Source organism: Podarcis cretensis, assembly GCF_951804945.1.
Source record: "Podarcis cretensis genome assembly, chromosome: 13".
In the NCBI taxonomy this organism is placed as follows: Eukaryota; Metazoa; Chordata; class Lepidosauria; order Squamata; family Lacertidae; genus Podarcis; species Podarcis cretensis.
Window position 1 is genome coordinate 1,095,005 of NC_137182.1, and position 19,575 is coordinate 1,114,579.

At 43.1% G+C, this 19,575-nt stretch overlaps 1 protein-coding gene across 5 annotated transcripts in view; it reads right to left on the reverse strand.

The window, feature by feature from the left end:
* Positions 1-19,575, reverse strand: part of ANKRD13A (ankyrin repeat domain 13A) — a 42,180-nt gene that overhangs the window by 14,929 nt on the left and 7,676 nt on the right. For all 5 annotated transcript variants that reach the window (XM_079949626.1, XM_079949625.1, XM_079949627.1 and 2 more), the window contains 4 exons: positions 14,748-14,793; positions 13,748-13,894; positions 12,255-12,450; positions 11,437-11,503 (listed from right to left, as the gene is read on the reverse strand). In XM_079949626.1, coding sequence (XP_079805752.1) covers positions 11,437-11,503; positions 12,255-12,450; positions 13,748-13,894; positions 14,748-14,793 — 456 coding nt within the window. The remainder of the gene's footprint in view (positions 1-11,436; positions 11,504-12,254; positions 12,451-13,747; positions 13,895-14,747; positions 14,794-19,575) is intronic.

A 19,575-nucleotide genomic window follows, 5' to 3' on the forward strand; every position in this document is an offset into this window, starting at 1 on the left:
CCCCGATAGGCAGGAGAAGGGGGGAAGGGATTGGGACATTGTTAACCTGCTGGAAAATTACTGGAAAATTAAGACCTTCCATTGCCAAACCCCCCCAGGTCGGGCTGCCCAAATAAGACACCGGGATGTGAACTGTCAAACTCTGCAAAGTGGGGGTTTGTTTGTAACAAAGTTACTGGACCTTAGATTTACCCTGTTGCATTTTGGCTACATAGAAGATAGAGACGTTACGGATTGGATATTGGAAACTACTGGCTACTGTTATACTTCTTTGCTTCTTTGTTTTTCTTTTTCCTTGCCATTTGGATACAAATGAATGCTCCCTCTAGAGGGTCTTAAGTGAAACTGTTGCACTTGGAAAAGTAACAGTGGGATTTTCCACTTGGAAATCAACTCTGTGAAAACGACCTTGAGGATATGAGTGCCCCTACAGAAGAGATAGTAACAAGGCAGAAAGCAAAACAATCCCACAAGAAAAGGGGCTCTATATCAGGAACTCTACCAGCTGCACAGGAAAAAACACCAGCTTCTATGGATCCTATGACTCAGGCGCTACTTAAGATAAATCAATCCCTGGAAGCACTGACAAAGCTATCGACAGAGAATTCTAAAAAATTAACAGAGTTGACAACAAGACTGGACGTGAATACAGCTAGTGTAAAATCTAACACAGATTCTATAAATAGATTAATCCAGGAGAGTTCAGAAACACGAAAGATTGCAGAAAGTGCAAAAACAACGGCTGAAGAGACAAGGGAAAAGTTTGGGCCTATTATTAAAAAAGTGAATGAGCATGATGCAGCCCTCTCCTTATTGGAACTTCAGCGGAAAGAGAAGAATTTAAAATTTAGATTGGTTCCTGAAGGGGAAGGGGACAACCTTGTGCAATTCCTTACAGAGAACATTGTAGCTTTTTGGCAAGAGGAATGGGATGAAGATGATGAATTCGAGATAACAACAGCCTTTCGACTGGGCAGAAGGCAGGATAAAAAACCAAGGGATTGTCTAATTACATTGAGATCAAAAGAAGAAAGAGATAAAATATTGAACTTGCACTATCAAAAGGCACTGGTGATCCAAAACTGTCAAATACAGATTTTTAAGGACATTCCCAAATATATTTTAGAGGTGAGAACATACTACAAAAGCCTAGCAGATCTGCTGAAGAAAAACACCATACCATTCAGATGGGAGTTCCCACAAGGACTGTCCTTTAACTTTAAAGGAAGAAAGATCAAAATAAAAACAATTCAGGACAAAGAACAATTTCTGGAGAGATACCTGGAGGATTTGCAGAAAGGAACAGTAGAGGAGAAAGAACCACCTGATATAGCAAATCTATCATTTGGACTTTTACCACCACCATCGGAGGAAGAACAGAAGCTTGGAGCAGTTGGAGGAACAGCTACTTAAATACAAAATGTCTCTGCAACTCCTTAGTTGGAATTGTAACGGCTTGAACCTTCCTCGGAAAAGACGACAAGTTTTTCACATTTTGAAGAGAGAACAATTAGATATAATATGTTTGCAAGAAACCCATATTGCCAGGATACATAGGAAATTACTGATAAATAAGAGACTTGGTCAAGAATTTATCTCATCAGACAAAGTGAAGAAAAGAGGTGTGGTGATCTATGCAAAGGAAAAATTGGCTCCAAAATTGATATTTAAAGATGAACAAGGAAGATACCTGGCAATTGAAATACAAATTCAAGGAGAAAAGATTTTGATTGTTGGAGTATATGCCCCAAATGAGGGGAAGGCCGAATTCTTTAGGAAGTTGCATGAGACATTAGTTGACTTTTTAGATTATAAAATCCTAATGATGGGAGATATGAATGGAGTTGTCTCAACAAACATGGATAAAGCACAGAGACAAGTGATTTCAAAAGAAGGGAGACTACCAAAGACCTTTTTTGAAATGACTGAAACAATGGACTTGATTGATATTTGGAGAACAAGGAATCCTTTAGAGAGAGAGGGAACTTTCTTCTCTGAAGCAAAAATGACATGGACAAGAATAGACCAAATTTGGATTTCTAGCAGTCTGGCGTTAAGAACAAAAAAAGTAGAAATATGTCCAAAAACGTGCTCCGACCATAATGCGGTGAAGATGGAGATGAAACTAACAACAACTGGATCCTTTAGATGGAGAATGAATGACACCCTATTTAAGGATGAAGAGATTCACAAGAAGGCCCTTAAAACATTAAAAGATTACTTTGAGATCAACAGGAAAACAGATGTGGAAAAAAGAATAATTTGGGACGCAAGCAAAGCCGTGATGCGAGGTTTCCTAATTCAACAGAATTCTATAAAGAGGAAGCAACAAAATGAGAAGAAGGAAAATTTTTTAGAAAAAATAAAAGAAGGAGAGAAGAAGCTGAGGTCCAAACCAAAGTCCCATGAGATTTTGAGAGAAATAAAGTTTTACCAGATGCAGTACATGGAGCTCATGAACCAACAAATAGAATGGAAGATAAAGCAAATGAGACAAAGAACTTTTGAATCAGCGGATAAATGTGGGAAACTTCTGTCATGGCAACTGAAAAAAAGGCAGAGAATGAACACTGTAACAAGTCTAGAAATGGATGGAAAAATTATCCACAAACCCAATGAGATAAACAATTGTTTTCAAAGTTTTTTTAAGAAATTGTATGCACAAGGGCCAATCAATGAACAAGAAATAGAAGAATTCATCAGAAAATACGGTCTACCAAAAATTCCAGAACAAAGTAAAAGGATCTTAAATGAGGAAATAACAGAACAAGAAATAGAGGGTGCCATCCAAAATATGAAATTGGGAAAATCACCAGGACCAGATGGCCTGACGGCCAAATACTACAAAATGCTGAAAGAATGGCTGATACAACCATTGAAGGAAGTTTGCAATGAAATTTTGAAGGGGAAAAAGGCACCTGAATCGTGGAAAGAGGCTTTCATCTCACTTATACCGAAAACAGAGACTGAGAAGAATCAGGTCAAAAACTACCGCCCTATATCTTTACTCAATGTGGATTACAAAATTTTTGCAGACATTTTGGCAAAAAGATTGAAAAGAGTGTTGATAGAAGAGATTCATAAGGACCAAACAGGCTTTCTCCCAGGTAGACATATGTCAGACAATGTGAGGAACATTATAGACATTTTGGAGTTGTTAGATGTTGACATTAACAGGAAAGCAGTTTTGATTTTTGTGGATGCGGAGAAAGCCTTTGACAATATCTGTTGGACTTTTATGAAAAAGAATCTCCAAGGGATGGGGGTAGGTCAAGGTTTTGAAAACGGTATAGGTGCAATATATTCCCAACAAAAGGCCAAGTTAATTGTAAACAATGTGGTAACAGAAGAAATACCCATAGAAAAAGGTACACGGCAGGGATGCCCAATATCCCCCTTGCTTTTTATATCAGTCCTGGAGGTTTTGTTAAACATGATTAGAAAGGACCAGTTGGTTAAAGGAGTTCAGGTCGGAGTTAGACATTACAAATTAAGAGCATTTGCAGACGACCTAGTATTGACCTTGCAACAGCCAGACACTAGTACTAAAAGAGTATTAGAACTAATTGAAATATTTGGTCGAGTAGCAGGTTTTAAATTGAATAAACAAAAAACGAAAGTGTTGGAAAAAAATTTAACAATGGAAGAAAGAGAGAGTTTTCAGAATGAAACAGGCTTGGAAATAACAAAAAGGGTAAAATACCTGGGGGTAAACTTAACATCCAAGAATGTGAACTTATTTAAGGATAATTATGAAAAATGTTGGTCAGATGTTAAAAATGATCTGGAAATATGGTCAAGGTTGAAACTTTCCTTGTTAGGCCGAATTGCTACTATTAAGATGAATGTATTGCCTAGAATGCTGTTTTTATTCCAGACGTTGCAGATTGTGGACAAGATGGACTGTTTCAAGAAGTGGCAGAAAGACATATCAAAATTTGTCTGGCAGGGCAAAAAGCCCAGAATTAAATTTAAGATTTTAACTGATGCAAAGGATAGAGGGGGGTTTGCCCTGCCGGACTTAAGACTTTATTATGAATCAGCAGCTTTCTGCTGGTTGAAACACTGGCTACTTCTTGAGAACACCGACATTTTGGATCTGGAAGGGTACGACAATAGTTTTGGTTGGCATGCATACTTATGGTACGACAAGGTAAAGGTGTATAAAAGCTTTAAAAACCATATTGTAAGGAAAGCATTGTATAACGTTTGGATTAGATACAAAGATTTGTTGGAAAGTAAAACCCCTAGGTGGGTGTCACCAATGGAAGCTAGGGAAGTAAAAAAGCTTAATATGGATTCTAAATGGCCAAAATATCATGAGATTTTAGAATATGATGGCGAAAGGGTGAAACTTCAGAGTTATGAGAAACTAAAGCCTAAGGTTCGAGATTGGTTGCATTACCATCAGATAAATGAGACGTTTAAACAGGACAGGAAAATAGGATTTCAGAAAGAGAAGTCAAAATTAGAAACAGAATTGTTGGAACCCAATACTAAGAACTTATCAAAAATGTATAACTTGCTGTTAAAATGGAATACACAGGATGAAACGGTGAAATCAGCTATGATTAAATGGGCACAAGATATCGGTCATGATATTATGTTTGCTGACTGGGAACAGTTATGGACCACCGGTATTAAATTTACTGCATGTAATGCCTTAAAAGAAAATATTATGAAAATGATCTACCGGTGGTACATGACCCCAGTCAAGCTTGCAAAAATTTATCATTTGCCTAATAATAAGTGTTGGAAATGTAATGAGACTGAAGGCACTTTCTACCACCTTTGGTGGACCTGCCCAAAGGTTAAAGCTTTCTGGGAAATGATCTATAATGAAATTAAGAAGGTCCTTAAGTGGACTTTTCCTAAGAAACCAGAGGCTTTCCTCTTGGGCATGGTGGGCCAAGTGGTGCCAAGGAAGGATAGGATTTTCTTTATGTATGCCACTACAGCAGCAAGAATTCTACTGGCAAAGTATTGGAAGACGCAAGAACTACCTACTCTGGAAGAATGGCAAACAAAGGTGATTGACTTTATGGGACTGGCCGAGATGACGGGCAGAATCCGGGACCAGGGGAAAGAGACAGTGGAAGAGGACTGGAAGAAATTCAAAATATATCTTAAAAATAATTGCAAAATTGAGGAATGTTAAGATGTCAGGGGGTAAGAAGTAAAGAATTGCAGCAGTAAACAAAAAAACTTAAGAAATTTTTATGAAAGGGAATTAAGACAATGGACCTAAGGGTTGCTAAAGAATTATTAAACAAGGATGCAGGGATGGGGAGGTATGGGGGAGTCAAAGAAAGAAGGGTATGAACTGATGAGCTTGAAGTTATACTGTTCTATACTGTTCTTATTATTTGTTTGGAAAATTAATAAAAATTATTATAAAAAAAAAAAATAAACTCTGAGGGGGAGTACTGTTTTTGTTTGCTACTATGGGATGTATTTTTGTAAACTGCCCTGTGATCCACAGTATAGAAATTTTAATAATAACAACAACATCTCAATATATAATATGCACAGTAAGCTCTTTGGAGGGTGCAGCTAGCTTGTGGAGAATTTCAAACAAGCAAAAAGAGCCACAGATCAGATCCTGGACTCAGATGCTAGAATCCACATACCACCCAAAAAGAACTCACGCAAAAGAAAACCGGAACCCAAGACGAAGAAAACTAAAAACATCAAAAAATTTAAGCCGTCTAGAAAAACCCAACATATCAGCAAAAAACAGTGGCAGAAACTCTTCAACTTATTATCATCACCTCCTATACCCTCAAAAAAAAAATCAAAGCTCAAGGCACCAAAGAGATTGACAAGGGAGACTCACCAAAGATCAAACCCTTCCCCATATGTGAAAATAATTCCCCAAGAACATTCAAAGAAATAAGCCCCCCCCCACAGCTGTTCTCCCCCTATGTTCGCCCAGCCTGACAAAAGCAACCAAACTACAGCTGGATGCTCCTGTCTTGAACCCACCCAGGACCCCTGTAGCAACTGCAAACAGAAGTAAGTCGGGGATCTCCAATATAGACGGGAACCCGCAGGAACTCCAAGCCCCCAGTAGAAAGAAAGAATGGATTCTGGTCCTAAGCCCGGAAAAGATGGTATTCACGAACTATCCAAAGCCACTGGGTCCTCGCACAGGGATAGACCGCGTGAGGCACCTGCTGACTATTATAAACAACATTCTACCTGGGGCAGTTAAAGCAACCGACATAGACAGTATAGACTACCTATATCAAGATGGACATTCAATCCGTGCCCTGATCACTTTCACAGATCATAATCTGGTCAACTTCATCTTTAGAACAAGAAATCTATTTTTAAAGAAAGGAATAGATTTATTAAGAATCTTTGAAAATAGAGCTCCGCTAACCTCCCTACTGGCGGCCAAGGGGGAAGGGAGACCAGGAACAGAGGAACAAAACGATAGAGTGCATATGCAACAAAACCAGCAAAACCAGAGTCCAGTGCACCAGCAGGAAAACATAGCCCTTGTTGAGACTCAACTTCATTTGAACGACAGAGAGGACTTTTTCTCCATAGAAGAACATGCCCTAATAAATCGGTTCTGGTCACTGCAGATGCCAGCCCAAAAGGAAATCTTGGTTAGACTGGACACCCTGAGAAGCAGACTGACCAAAAAGGAGGCCCATGTTGAGACTATGGAAGGCTCACACACACGGCCTATATCCCCCAAGTGCCTAGTGGACAAGAGGACGGTGGGAGGCGCCTTTAAATGTGTAGATTCAGAAGACCAATCGCAGCCCCCGCTGGTGTATGGTAAGGCAAAACTAAAACAGACTGTCACATCTCCGAGTACCTGGTTCAACTATCTAAAACTCTCCCCAAATGAAATAGCTACTCCCCCAAGTCCAAACCACCCCCTTAAGTCCCCAAGAGTCATGGATAATCATTCCCTTATGCAGCAGATGCCTATTGACAAACTTAATGGGAGTGTTTTTTTAGATGTAAAGGGGTCACTGGACACCGTGGACCCAACAAATCTACACCATGGAGGGACAAAGAATTAAAGCTGCTGTCCTGGAACATTGCAGGATGGCACGCTAAGAAAAACAATCAACAACTTGCAATGTTTCTTAAGCGATTCGATATCATCCTCTTGCAGGAGACCTGGCACAGCCACTCCATTCTGTTCAATGGGTATTCTTGTCATTCCCTATTTGCTACTCCATCTGTGAGGGGAGGTAGGCCTAGTGGAGGTTTAGCTAGCCTTATCTCCACAGAGCTTGAACATTCATTAAAAGCCCTCCCAAACTGCAATTCACTAGCCACAGCAGTCCTACTCAAATTTAAGAGAGATGCACTGGTAGTGGTCAATGTCTATCTGCCCCCCTGCCAAAAAAAATCTATAGTGAAAGCTAACTGGGCAGAGTTAGAGGCATTCCTAGAGTCCATAGAATCTTCCCACCCTTCTACACCGATTATAATCGGGGGGGATTTCAACGCCCGTATGGGAATTGATGATAGCAATCTTTACAGCCAATATAATCAGATTCAGGACCCTGAAAGTCCAAGCGAAGCAGGCGTTTCACGACTTTCTAAAGATAATAAATGCAACTTCTCGGGGCTATGTCTAGCCCAGGTCGCAAAAAGAAGGGAGCTGATGATATTAAACGGTAGTAAGGAAGAGGATCGCCCAGGGGAGTATACCCATTTTTCAAAGATGGGAGGAAGTGTGATAGACTATATTCTGATATCAAGATTCGCCTATAACTCTGTGTCAAATTTTCAAGTGGGACATAACACCGAAAGCGACCATCTCCCACTAATTTTAGCGCTCAATGGCCCATCGTTTAACAAACCCACGGCTAACCTTTACTACACCCCCATCGTTAATATGGGATCACTGGCCCCCAGAAGAATTAAATGGACCCCCATGCTCAATACAGAGCTAACTTATCTTCTCCATTCGGAAGACGGGAAGACCATCTACTCAGCAATTGTATCAGCTAATGCCGAGGAAAAGGCCATGGACTCATTCAACGAGTTATTAGCAAGACTAAAGACCTTCTTAACAACCGAGATACTTAATTCTGTTACAAAGCGGGCAAAGGATCAAGAGAGATGGTTTGATTTGGAGTGTAGACAAGCAAGGAAACACCTGAGATCAACCTATCGGAATTACAGAAACACTGGAGCTCCCTCGCTATTTATGGTTTACATCTATTCAAGACGAAACTACAAACAGCTATTAAAGGTAAAAAAACAAAAAGCTGAGAGATTGGCCTGGTGTAATTTAGTGAAGGCTTCGAATGAGAAAGACTCAACCTCCTTCTGGCGTACCATTATGGGCCTCCTGGGCCAGGAGCGGATTGGTCCCATATGTACTGTAGAACCCCAGGAATGGATGAAATATTTTCAAACCCTCTTCTATGACGACAAAGCTCAGCACAATGAGCCAAGTTCCTACTCCGAGAACTTACCACATTGGCCTCCTGTCTCCATAGAGGAGGTGGGGAAACTAATTGCCCAACTGAAAAACAACAAAGCCCCGGGCATAGACCACATTCCAGCAGAGCTCATGAAGAACAGTATCAGCTGGTGGGCTCCTATAATGGCGTCAATATTTACATACATCGATTCAACAGGCATAATACCTGGTTGCTGGACAGAGGCAGTAATTATTCCAATCTATAAAAAGGGTCCTATGGCAGATCCAGCGAGCTATAGACCCATTAGCCTCCTTACTATCCCCAGCAAACTGTATGCCAAACACCTTCACATCAAGCTAATCGACTGGACGGAAACTGAGGCAGTTTTGGCAGAGGAACAAGCCGGCTTCAGACAGGGCAGAACAACAATAGACCATTGCTTCGTATTAGCACACCTCATTGACAAATACGTCAATAAAACACGTGGGACTCTATACGCAGCATTTATTGACCTGAAGGCGGCCTTTGACTCAATCTCACGAGTCAAACTTTGGGCTAAACTCAATGCTACCAACATTGACAAAAGATTACTATTCTTGATAAAAAGCCTATATAAAGACTCCAAGTTATATGTAAGAACCTCAGTAAATGGGCAACTAATTGGCCCTGTACCAGCCACCAAAGGCGTCAAGCAGGGCTGTATTTTAGCCCCGGCCTTATTCAACTTATATATAAATGACATGGTCAAATACCTAACATCCCCGGAGTTTCATGCCCCCAAATTGGCCGAAAAATCAATTTCAGCGCTCCTCTATGCAGACGACGCAGTTCTCTTATCACGAACTAAAGTAGGCCTCAAAAGGTTACTAAGAGAATTCTCAGCCTACTGCAGGAGAGATCAACTGGTGGTTAATCACCAAAAAACCAAAGTCATGGTCTTCGCTAGGAGACATAGACATCACAGATGGGAGATGGACAATCAGCCAATAGAACAGGTCAAAATCTTCAAATACCTCGGAGTAGTTTTCCAGTCAACAGGGGCCTGGGAGGCCCATCATAAATATGCTAGGGAAAAAGCATCTCAAAGCGCCAAAATACTGTCTCGCTTTTACTTTACGAAGGGGGGCAGACATATCCCAGCAGCTCTGGAGGTCTTTCAAGCAAAACCCTTGGCGCAATTACTCTACGGGGCCCAAATCTGGACAGGAAATAATTGCCGCACACTTGAAACGGTCCAGTCTAAATTTTTAAGACAGATTCTAGCCGTTCCACCATGCGCACCAAATGCGGCCCTACGGCTGGAGACTGGCCTCCTCTCCGTCGAAACCCGGACCTGGTTAAGAACATTCAACTATTGGCTTCGCTTAAATTTAAACCCATCCGGACTACTACCTCTAGCAGTACGAGACGCTCATAGAAGTCGGTGGTCCAAAGTAGTGCATCAAAAACTACTTACATGTGGCCTCCAAGCACAGCATCTCCTGAAAATGGGTCTCCCCAAGGCAAAAATCTTTATTGACCAGCGCATGAAGGATATTGAGCAGCAGAATAACCTGGCCTATATTAAGAAATTTAGTGCTTGGTACGCTTATTTGCCCCCCTCCCACTTTGCTTTTCGGGCACCATATTTGTCTACCTTAACCATTCCAAAACTCAGATGGGCCTTTACACTTGCCAGACTAAATATGTTACCCTCAGCTGTTCTTGAAGGTAGATATCAAAAAATAGCATTCGAGAACCGGCTCTGCCCCTGTGGAGCTGGCTACGTAGAGACTGTGTCACACGTCCTCTTGTCTTGCTCCCTATATAAAGATCTCAGGGACGAGACCATTACGCCGCTCCTATCTGCCATCCCGGGCCGCTCTTGTGAAGCCAAATTGTTCTCACTCCTAGCCGACCAGAACAGCTTGACAACAGAGAAGGTTGCCAAATTTATCGAGAGAGCAATGAGACTGAGAGCTGCTATCTGAATGACATCAGTGTCGTTACCTGGATTTCTCCCCTAGGATCTTATTATTATTATTATTACCACGTTTTATTATTATTATTTTATTACCTCTGCCAAGTTTTATTTTTGTTGGTGTTTGTCCTGTGATGCTATGGCCTGTCGGCTATGCAAATAAAGTCTATTCTATTCTATTCTAGCCTGTGTCATTTGGAGTGTCTGTAATTCTGGTAGGAAAAAAAGGAAAATTGCATAAGAACCTCCACAGCCGTACCAAAGGCCCACTGCGTCCTTTGAAAGCAGCAGGCCAAAACACCTCTCATTACGTTCTCAAGCAGAACTTCATAGTGTAAGAGGAACACTTGATGCCTCTCAGAGACATCCCATCATCAAAACCAACTAAGAGCATAACAGCCCTGCTGGGTCAGGCCAACCGGGGCCCACCCAGTGCAGCCTCCTGTTCTCACAGTGGTCAACCAGGCGCCTCCAGGGGAAGCCCACAGCACAGGACGCAAGCCATGAGCCCCCTCCCCTCCTGTGGCTTCCAGCAACTGGCATTCAGAAGCATTTACTGCCTCCAAATAAACAACGTCATTGATAGCCTTCTCCTTTGTGAACTTGTCCAATCTATTTAAAGCTTCTTGACATGGAGGCTGCATTTCTCTGGAATGTTGCCTAAAGCTGCCAATGGACATTTCTTCTTAAAGCCACTGAAACTGGTCCCAGAGAGTTCCAGAGGCTCATTTCACCCTGTCTTTTGCTTGTCATGAGCACACTGCCAATCCATGTTTTTGTCAGATAGCTGTACATGCTTACACTGTGAGACAATGAAGCCCATTATTTGGTGTTTGCTTTTCCCAGACCATCTGAGGCCTTGTGAACCTCATTAATGCCACTCTTCCGAATCAGAAGCAAAGGTTTTCAGGTTGCATGCACTTTTCATCAGGTGTCAAGTCCTCATGGCTGCAAATTAAAGCTCTGTGGAAGGGGGAGATTTGTGGGCAACGCCTGGAGAAATCTTAAAATGCTGAGCAAGGCTCCTAGCTGTCAGGGAAAAGGGACATCAGTACAAGAGCAACAACTGACCTTTGCATCATAATCGCTCACCAATTCACTCTTCTCAGTTCTCCAGACCCAGAAGCCAGACGTATTTCTGCAAGAGACAGGAAGCTATCAAAGAATCTGTGCTGCTGCCTTTACAAACTGGCTGTTGGAAGTGCAACAGCAAGGACCATTGGGTTTGTAACTCAAGAACTGACTCTGTTAGTGTTAACTAGCCAAGAGGGTGCCAGGTGGAGGTGTTGCATGATGTACATGGAGGTAGCATGTACATGGAGGAGAACCATGGACTTGAGCACCTTGGGAGAAAAAGCAGCATATAAATGTGAAAGACAGACAGACAGACAGACAGACAGACAGATAGATATAAATACATACATACATACATTCACTACCCACCTCTTTAAGGAAAGAACCAGGAAGCGACTCAAACTCCCACCAGCCCCCCGTGCACCTAGGGGAGCCCATTACCACCCCATGGTGGCCTTGGCATAGTTTCTTATAAGGAAGAGAGAGAGAGAGAGAGAGAGAGAGAAGAGAAGAGGGGAAGGCTTCCTCCACCTCCTCAGAGGCTTTGGATATGGGGAGAGACAGGGGTTGGGGAGCTCTGGATGCCTCCTCTCCCTGTGCCAGACTCTGAAACTGGGGCTATGTGAGATCTAGGGAGGGGTAGCCAACCAGGCAGCCTTACTTATGGGGGTGCCATTGCAGTTCAAAATGTCTGGAGGGCACCAGGCTGGGCAAGGCTGCTTGGGGAACAGCTGCTGGAGACCCAAACTTGAGCCTTGTCCCTCCCTCCCAAAGGGCAAAGGAGAGCCTGAGAGCTCTGGCCTCCTCCTCCTCACCTTTCAAAGGCAATGTTCCTCGTGTCCAGGGAAGTGCTGATGATGGGAGAGGTGAGCCGCCTCTCCACCTCCTTGGTCTTTGGGGTCATGGAGTCCAAGGTCAGGCGCTTGATTTGCTGGGTGATCTCAAAGCGCTCTGTGGCAACCACCTTCTCATCGTGGTTCACCTCGATCAGCTCTGCCCAGTTCCCAGTATCTGGAGAGAGGAGGAAGATGCTTTTCTGGGCTCCTGGCCAGCACATGCACACAAAGGCCCTTACTTGGGAGTAAGAGAGTGATCTTTATTTGGGCAAGTAACATGACAGGCTCAGCAACAGACACAGGGCTCAGGAGTCACAACTGAAGAGTTCAGGTGCGGAGCAAAAAGTTGAAATTCCTGTGAGTTCCCTCGCCCACCTGACGAGCTTTTAGGGACAAGGCATGGCCTGCTCACTCACTCACCTTGTGGGGATATCAGGATTGATATCCATTGGGGGAAGAGCAGCTACTCCCAAGTGTGAAGGCAGCACCTAGTTTTTAAACTGATTGCTGGGTTTAAAATGGTATAAGGTTGATGTTTTCCTTTATACTTTTGGATTATTTTTTCAACAAAATAATATTACTGTGCATCACTTTGAGTGTGTCTTTTTTTTGGCAGAGAGCCAGTGTGGGATGGAGGTTAGAGTGTCTGACTAGGCCCTGGGACAAGCCAGGGTTCAAATTCCCACTCAGCCATGAAGCTCTCTACATGAACTTGGGCCATTCCTTGCCTCTCAGACTAATCTACCTTACAGGGTTGTTGTGGGGACTAAATGAGGAAGGGAGAACCATGTACACCACCTTGAGCTCCTTGGAGGAAAAGGTGGCACATAAATGCAACAAATAAATGAATAAATAAAAAACATTATGAACTGTTTAACCCAACAGCTTGGGGAAGCTGAAGCATTGCAAGGCACATTCTGCTTACTCCTCTGTAGACCAATAACAATAACCAAGGACAGTGATAGCCAACAATGGGTGCCCAAAGGATAGTAAAGGCCTAATGTGGTCAGGTGACATTAATGGAGCCAACTCAGGTGAAGGGCTCTGAATTTTGCAGAGCCCTTCTTCAAGTGGAATGAAAACACCATTTCCTGGGCTTTGTAAACAAACAAAGGTTTTCAGTTAGGCCTTTTTGCTTTACTGAGCAAGAGGCATCACCTGGGTGTCAATCCAGAAATGCATGTTGCACTCTTAAGCCTTTGGGGGGAAAACCCAAAGATTATCACGGAGGCCATGTACTCCACCTCTACCTGCCCCACTGCAGAGAGACTGTCTTCCTGCACAACTCACAGCACAATCCTAACTATGTTTACTCAGGAGTAAGCCCTATTGAACTCAGTGGGGTTATTAGGATTGCAGCCTTACTTTCTGCCTCCAACAGACTGCTGGGTTCACTTTTGGTCGTGCCTCTGACTGATGGAAATGCCCCACCTCTTGCCCTGCCTGCAAGCCCTGTCGCCCTCTCTGCCTACCTTCTTCCCCCCTGAAGATCAGACTGCGCTTCCCTCGTTCCCAGCTCATGTTCTCAAATCCCAGCAGTGTGATGTCAACTCGCAGCTTTGCACCGCTCTTCCAGATGCGGCAAACATCGCTGGGGCAAACTCTGGAAACCAGCGGAACTGTTGGTAGTTGGAGAACGGGAGAGAAAAGAAAAGTACCTTTTGCAAAAGAAGACACTAATGCCCAAGGTCCCCTGTGAGGTCAAACCCGTGGCCCAGAGTCTGGCCTTCTGCTTCCAGGACTGGCCTCCTGGAGAGTCCCAGGAATCCCACCTGCAGCACAGCACTGGGAGAGAGCAAGGCTTCAGGAACATCATGACGAGCTGCTGCATGTCAAAATTTACCACTATACGCGTAACCCAGTAGCTAGCTGTCTTACAGCATCCAATTCCAAACAATAAATCTGCATTTTGCAGACTTTTCTCTCACCTGTCCAGAATCTCCTCCCTATCAGTTTCATTAGAGGACCCCACCCCAAGTTCTAATATTACAAGGAAGGAAAATCTCTCAGCACCACCCATGAACTCACAAACATCTGGCAAGCCCCTTTCCAATCATGCTTTTTCCTAAACTGGGTGGCGGCAGGCGGGCAGGTGAGGACCCTGCAGTCCCTCCAGATGCTGCTGAACTCCCAACTCCCACCAGCAGCAGCCAGCCTTGGCAAGGGCCAGGAGAACAGGAGCTGTAGCCCAACAGGGTGTGCAGAGCAGCATGTTCCTCATCCCTGATATAGCCTTTCCTTGTAGGGAAGATGCTCTCACCTCTTGTGGTTCACTATCTAGCATGTGGTTTGTATATGTGCACTCAGGTTAAACACAGACCCTTTGGGGGCTCTTAGGGAGTTTTGGTAGGACAGACACATAGACATAGTGCAACATAACTGAAAACAAGCAAGTCCCAGTAAGAGTGAACTGAACACAAAAGGAAATACACAGCCTCAAAGAAAAGAGAAGGAAATTTAATTTGAACGTACCCCAACTGGTGAATTCCCATTTCATTTCCACATAAAAATCTGGTGTCTGTTGGAGGAGGGAAAAGAGCACAGTTGTGATGTGTGATTCAGACTGGGGTAGGGCCTATAAAATCCAATGTGTTACTTTAAAATGAAATGAATGCAGTATTGCACAAATGGCATGGAACTTGCAGCCTGCAGGCCTCATGATGATGAAGTGGCCACATCATTAAGTGGTTTCATAAAGAGAACTTGGTCAACACACAGATGAACAGCAGGCGATTGGCTGTTCTGGGTGCTCTTTAAGCTCTTACCACCCGCTGATCTTTGAGGCTTGCAAAAATCCCTGTGATTTGAAGCTTCAACAATCACCCAATAGCTGAGGCTTCAAAGCGCTTTCACCAGCCATGACTTTATAAGACACACAACTGATCTCATATATGGCAGCAGGTGGGTATGGCTTGGCCAAGTGGAGAGGTCAGAAGGGCCCAGTAAGGCCAGTGACCGAAGGTTCCCCGCTGCTGTTGCATGAAGACATTAGACAGAAGTATTAGGCATCTGCTGTTCTTTTCACTGTGTTCCTCCAATGACCGCAACACCCCACTTCATAACCTTGAGCACAATTTTATGTACATCTACTCAGAAGTCCCCTTCATGGATCACTGCCTTGCCGTGGTGAAGGGGCTTGAATAACTCAGAGAAGCTATGAGCTATGCCGTGCAGGGCCACCCAAGATGGACAGGTCATAGTGGAGAGTTTTGACCAAACGTGATCCACCTGGAGCAGGAACCGGCAAGCCACTCCAGTATTCCTGCCAAGAAAACTCCATGGACAAAGACAACAGGCATATAAAAGTTATGACACTGGAAGATGAGCCCCTCAGGTCGGAAGACGTCCAACATGCTACTGAGGAAGAGCGGAGGACAAGTACAAGTAGATTCAGAGCTGATGAAGCGGCTGGGCCAAAGCCGAAAGGACGCTCAGTTGCGGATATGCCTGGAAGCGAAAGGAAAGTCCAATGCTGTAAAGAAAAATATTGCGTAGGAACCTGGAATGTAAGAACCATGAACCTTGGTAAGTTGGATGTGGTCAAAAATGAGAAGGCAAGAATAAATATTGACGTCCTGGGCATCAGTGAACTAAAATGGACGGAAATGGGCAAATTCAGTTCGGATGACCATCATATCTACTACTGTGGGCAAGAAACCCGTAAAAGAAATGGAGTGGCCCTCATAGTCAACAAAAGAGTGGAGAAAGCTGTACTGGGATGCAATCTCAAAAATGACAGAATGATCTTGATACGAATCCAAGGCAGACCGTTTATCCAAGTTTATGCACCAACTACTGGTGCTGAAGAAACTGAAACTGACCAATTCTATGAAGACTTACAACACCTTCTAGAAATGACACCAAAGAAGGATGCTCTTCTCATTATAGGGGATTGTTAGGGAGTCAAGAGATAAAAGGAACAACTGGGAAGTTTGGCCTTGGAGTTCAAAACGAAGCAGGGCAAAGGCTAATAGAGTTCTGCCAAGAGAACAAGCTGGTCATCACAAACACTCTTTTCCAACAACACAAGAGACGACTCTACACATGGACATCACCAGATGGGCAGCATCAAAATCAGATTGATTATATTCTCTGCAGCCAAAGATGGAGAAGCTCAATACAGTCAACAAAAACAAGACCTGGAGCTGACTGTGGCTCAGATCATCAGCTTCTTATAGCAAAATTCCAGCTTAAACAAGTAGGAAAAACCACTGGGCCGGTAAGATAGAATATAAGTCAAATCCCTTATGAATACACAGTGGAAGTGAGGAACAGGTTTAAGGATTTAGATTTGGTGGACAGAGTGCCTGAAGAACTATGGATGGAGGCTCATAACATCATACAGGAGGCAGCAACGAAAACCATCCCAATGAAAAGGAAATGCAAGAAAGCAAAGTGGCTGTCCAACGAGGCCTTACAAATAGCGGGGGGGAGAAGGCAAGCAAAATGCGAGGGAGATAGTGAAAGATACAGGAAATTGAATGCAGATTTCCAAAAAATAGCAAGGAGAGACAAGAAGGCCTTCTTAAACGAGCAATGCAAAGAAATAGAGGAAAACAACAGAATGGGAAAAACTAGAGATCTGTTCAAGAAAATTGGAGATATGAAAGGAACATTTTGTACAAAGACAACGATAATAAAGGACAAAGGTGGTAAGGACCTAACAGAAGCAGAAGACATCAAGAAGAGGTGGCAAGAATATACAGAGGAATTATACCAAAAAGATATGGATGTCTCGTGCACCCTAGGTAGTGTGGTTGCTAACCTTGAGCCAGACATCCTGGAGAGTGAAGTCAAATAGAAAGCACTGCTAATAACAAGGCCAGTGGAAGTGATGATATTCCAGCTGAACTATTTAAAATTTTAAAAGATGATGCTGTTAAGGTGCTACACTCAATATGCCAGCAAATCTGGAAAACTCAGCAGTGGCCAGAGGATTGGAGAAGATCAGTCTACATCCCAATCCCAAAGAAGGGCAGTTCAAAGAATGCTCCAACTACCGAATTTGGAGCAAATGATTCAGCAGAGGAAACACAGCCCAGAATAACTATGGAGATAGTACAAGAATACTTGGCTAGTTTAGATGTATTCAAGTCTCCAGGGCCAGATGAACTGCATCCAAGAGTATTAAAAGAACTGGCAGATGTGATCTCAGAACCACTGGCAGTCATCTTTGAGAATTCCCGGAGAACAGGCGAAGTCCCGGCAGACTGGAGGAGGGCAAATGTTGTCCCTATTTTCAAAAAGGGGAAAAGAGAGGACCCAAATAATTACCGCCCAGTCAGTCTGACATCAATACCAGGGAAGATTCTGGAGCAGATCATTAAGCAAACAGTCTGTGAGCACCTAGAAAGGAATACTGTGATCACCAATAGTCAGCATGGATTTCTGAAAAATAAGTCATGTCAGACTAACCTGATCTCGTTTTTTGACAGAATTACAACCCTGGTAGACAAAGGGAACGCAGTGGATGTAGCCTACCTTGATTTCAGCAAGGCATTTGACAAGGTGCCCCATGATATTCTTGTAAAGAAGCTGGTAAAATGCGGACTTGACTATGCTACCACTCAGTGGATTTGTAACTGGCTGACTGACCGAACCCAAAGGGTGCTCATCAATGGTTCCTCTTCATCCTGGAGAAGAGTGACTAGTGGGGTGCCACAGGGTTCTGTCTTATTCAACATCTTTATCAACGCCTTGGATGATGGACTCAAGGGCATCCTGATCAAATTTGCAGATGACACCAAACTGGGAGGGGTGGCTAACACCCCAGAGGACAGGATCACACTTCAAAACGACCTTGACAGATTAGAGAACTGGGCCAAAACAAACAAGGATCTATGTAACTACAAACAGAAACAAGAAAACTCGCAGAGGGGGCCTGGAGGTGACTTGAGTGCCTCAGATATTAGAACGCCGGACTGACAAGGGTTAAAGACTTAAGGACTGACATTATCCGGAACCAGGAAAAGGGACGTTGGAGAAACTTAAAATGAGAAATGCTTTTGTAATAAATTCATATTTATGGAATTAGTGTAATTCTAATGAAATACTGAGATGCTGGAAAGGAAGTAATTGGCTTTAGCAATGGTTTAAATCTAAGAATTTTAAAGATTTGAGGACAAGATAAAATTGGGGAAATAAGAATTTGTAAGAATGGGTTGATTATAAATGAAAATATGAGGTAAATATCACATGGGGATATATAATTAAGGGTAAGACAAGTGGCTATGAATTTGCTGAATTAAATTTAAAATGGAATACAAGGAGGGAGGTGAGAGGAAGTCAGGAAAATAAGTTAAAGAATGTTGAGAATTTGAAAGGAGAGATTTTTATTTTTATTTTTCTTATCTTTTTGTTTTTTGTGTGGAATTTTTGATTTTTGATTACTGTAATTTTTCTTTTTCTGTCTCTGATGTTGGTTTTTATTTGTTATCTTTGTGGTCTTTATTCTTGAGAAAACTTAATAAAATATTATTTAAAAAAAAAAACAAACAAGATGAATTTTAACAGGGAGAAATGTAAAGTATTGCACTTGGGCAAAAAAAATGAGAGGCACAAATACAAGATGGGTGACACCTGGCTTGAGAGCAGTACATGTGAAAAGGATCTAGGAGTCTTGGTTGACCACAAACTTGACATGAGCCAACAGTGTGACGCGGCAGCTAAAAAAGCCAATGCAATTCTGGGCTGCATCAATAGGAGTATAGCATTTAGATCAAGGGAAGTAATAGTGCCACTGTATTCTGCTCTGGTCAGACCTCACCTGGAGTACTGTGTCCAGTTCTGGGCACCACAGTTCAAGAAGGACACTGACAAACTGGAACGTGTCCAGAGGAGGGCAACCAAAATGGTCAAAGGCCTGGAAACAATGCCTTATGAGGAACGGCTAAGGGAGCTGGGCATGTTTAGCCTGGAGAAGAGGTGGTTAAGGGGTGATATGATAGCCATGTTCAAATATATAAAAGGATGTCACATAGAGGAGGGAGAAAGGTTGTTTTCTGCTGCTCCAGAGAAGTGGACACGGAGCAATGGTTCCAAACTACAAGAAAAAAGATTCCACCTAAACATTAGGAAGAACTTCCTGACAGTAAGAGCTGTTTGACAGTGGAATTTGCTGCCAAGGAGTGTGGTGGAGTCTCCTTCTTTGGAGGTCTTTAAGCAGAGGCTTGACAACCATATGTCAGGAGTGCTCTGATGGTGTTTCCTGCTTGGCAGGGGGATGGACTCGATGGCCCTTGTGGTCTCTTCCAACTCTATGATTCTATTCTATGATTCTACCGCACAATTGCACTCATTT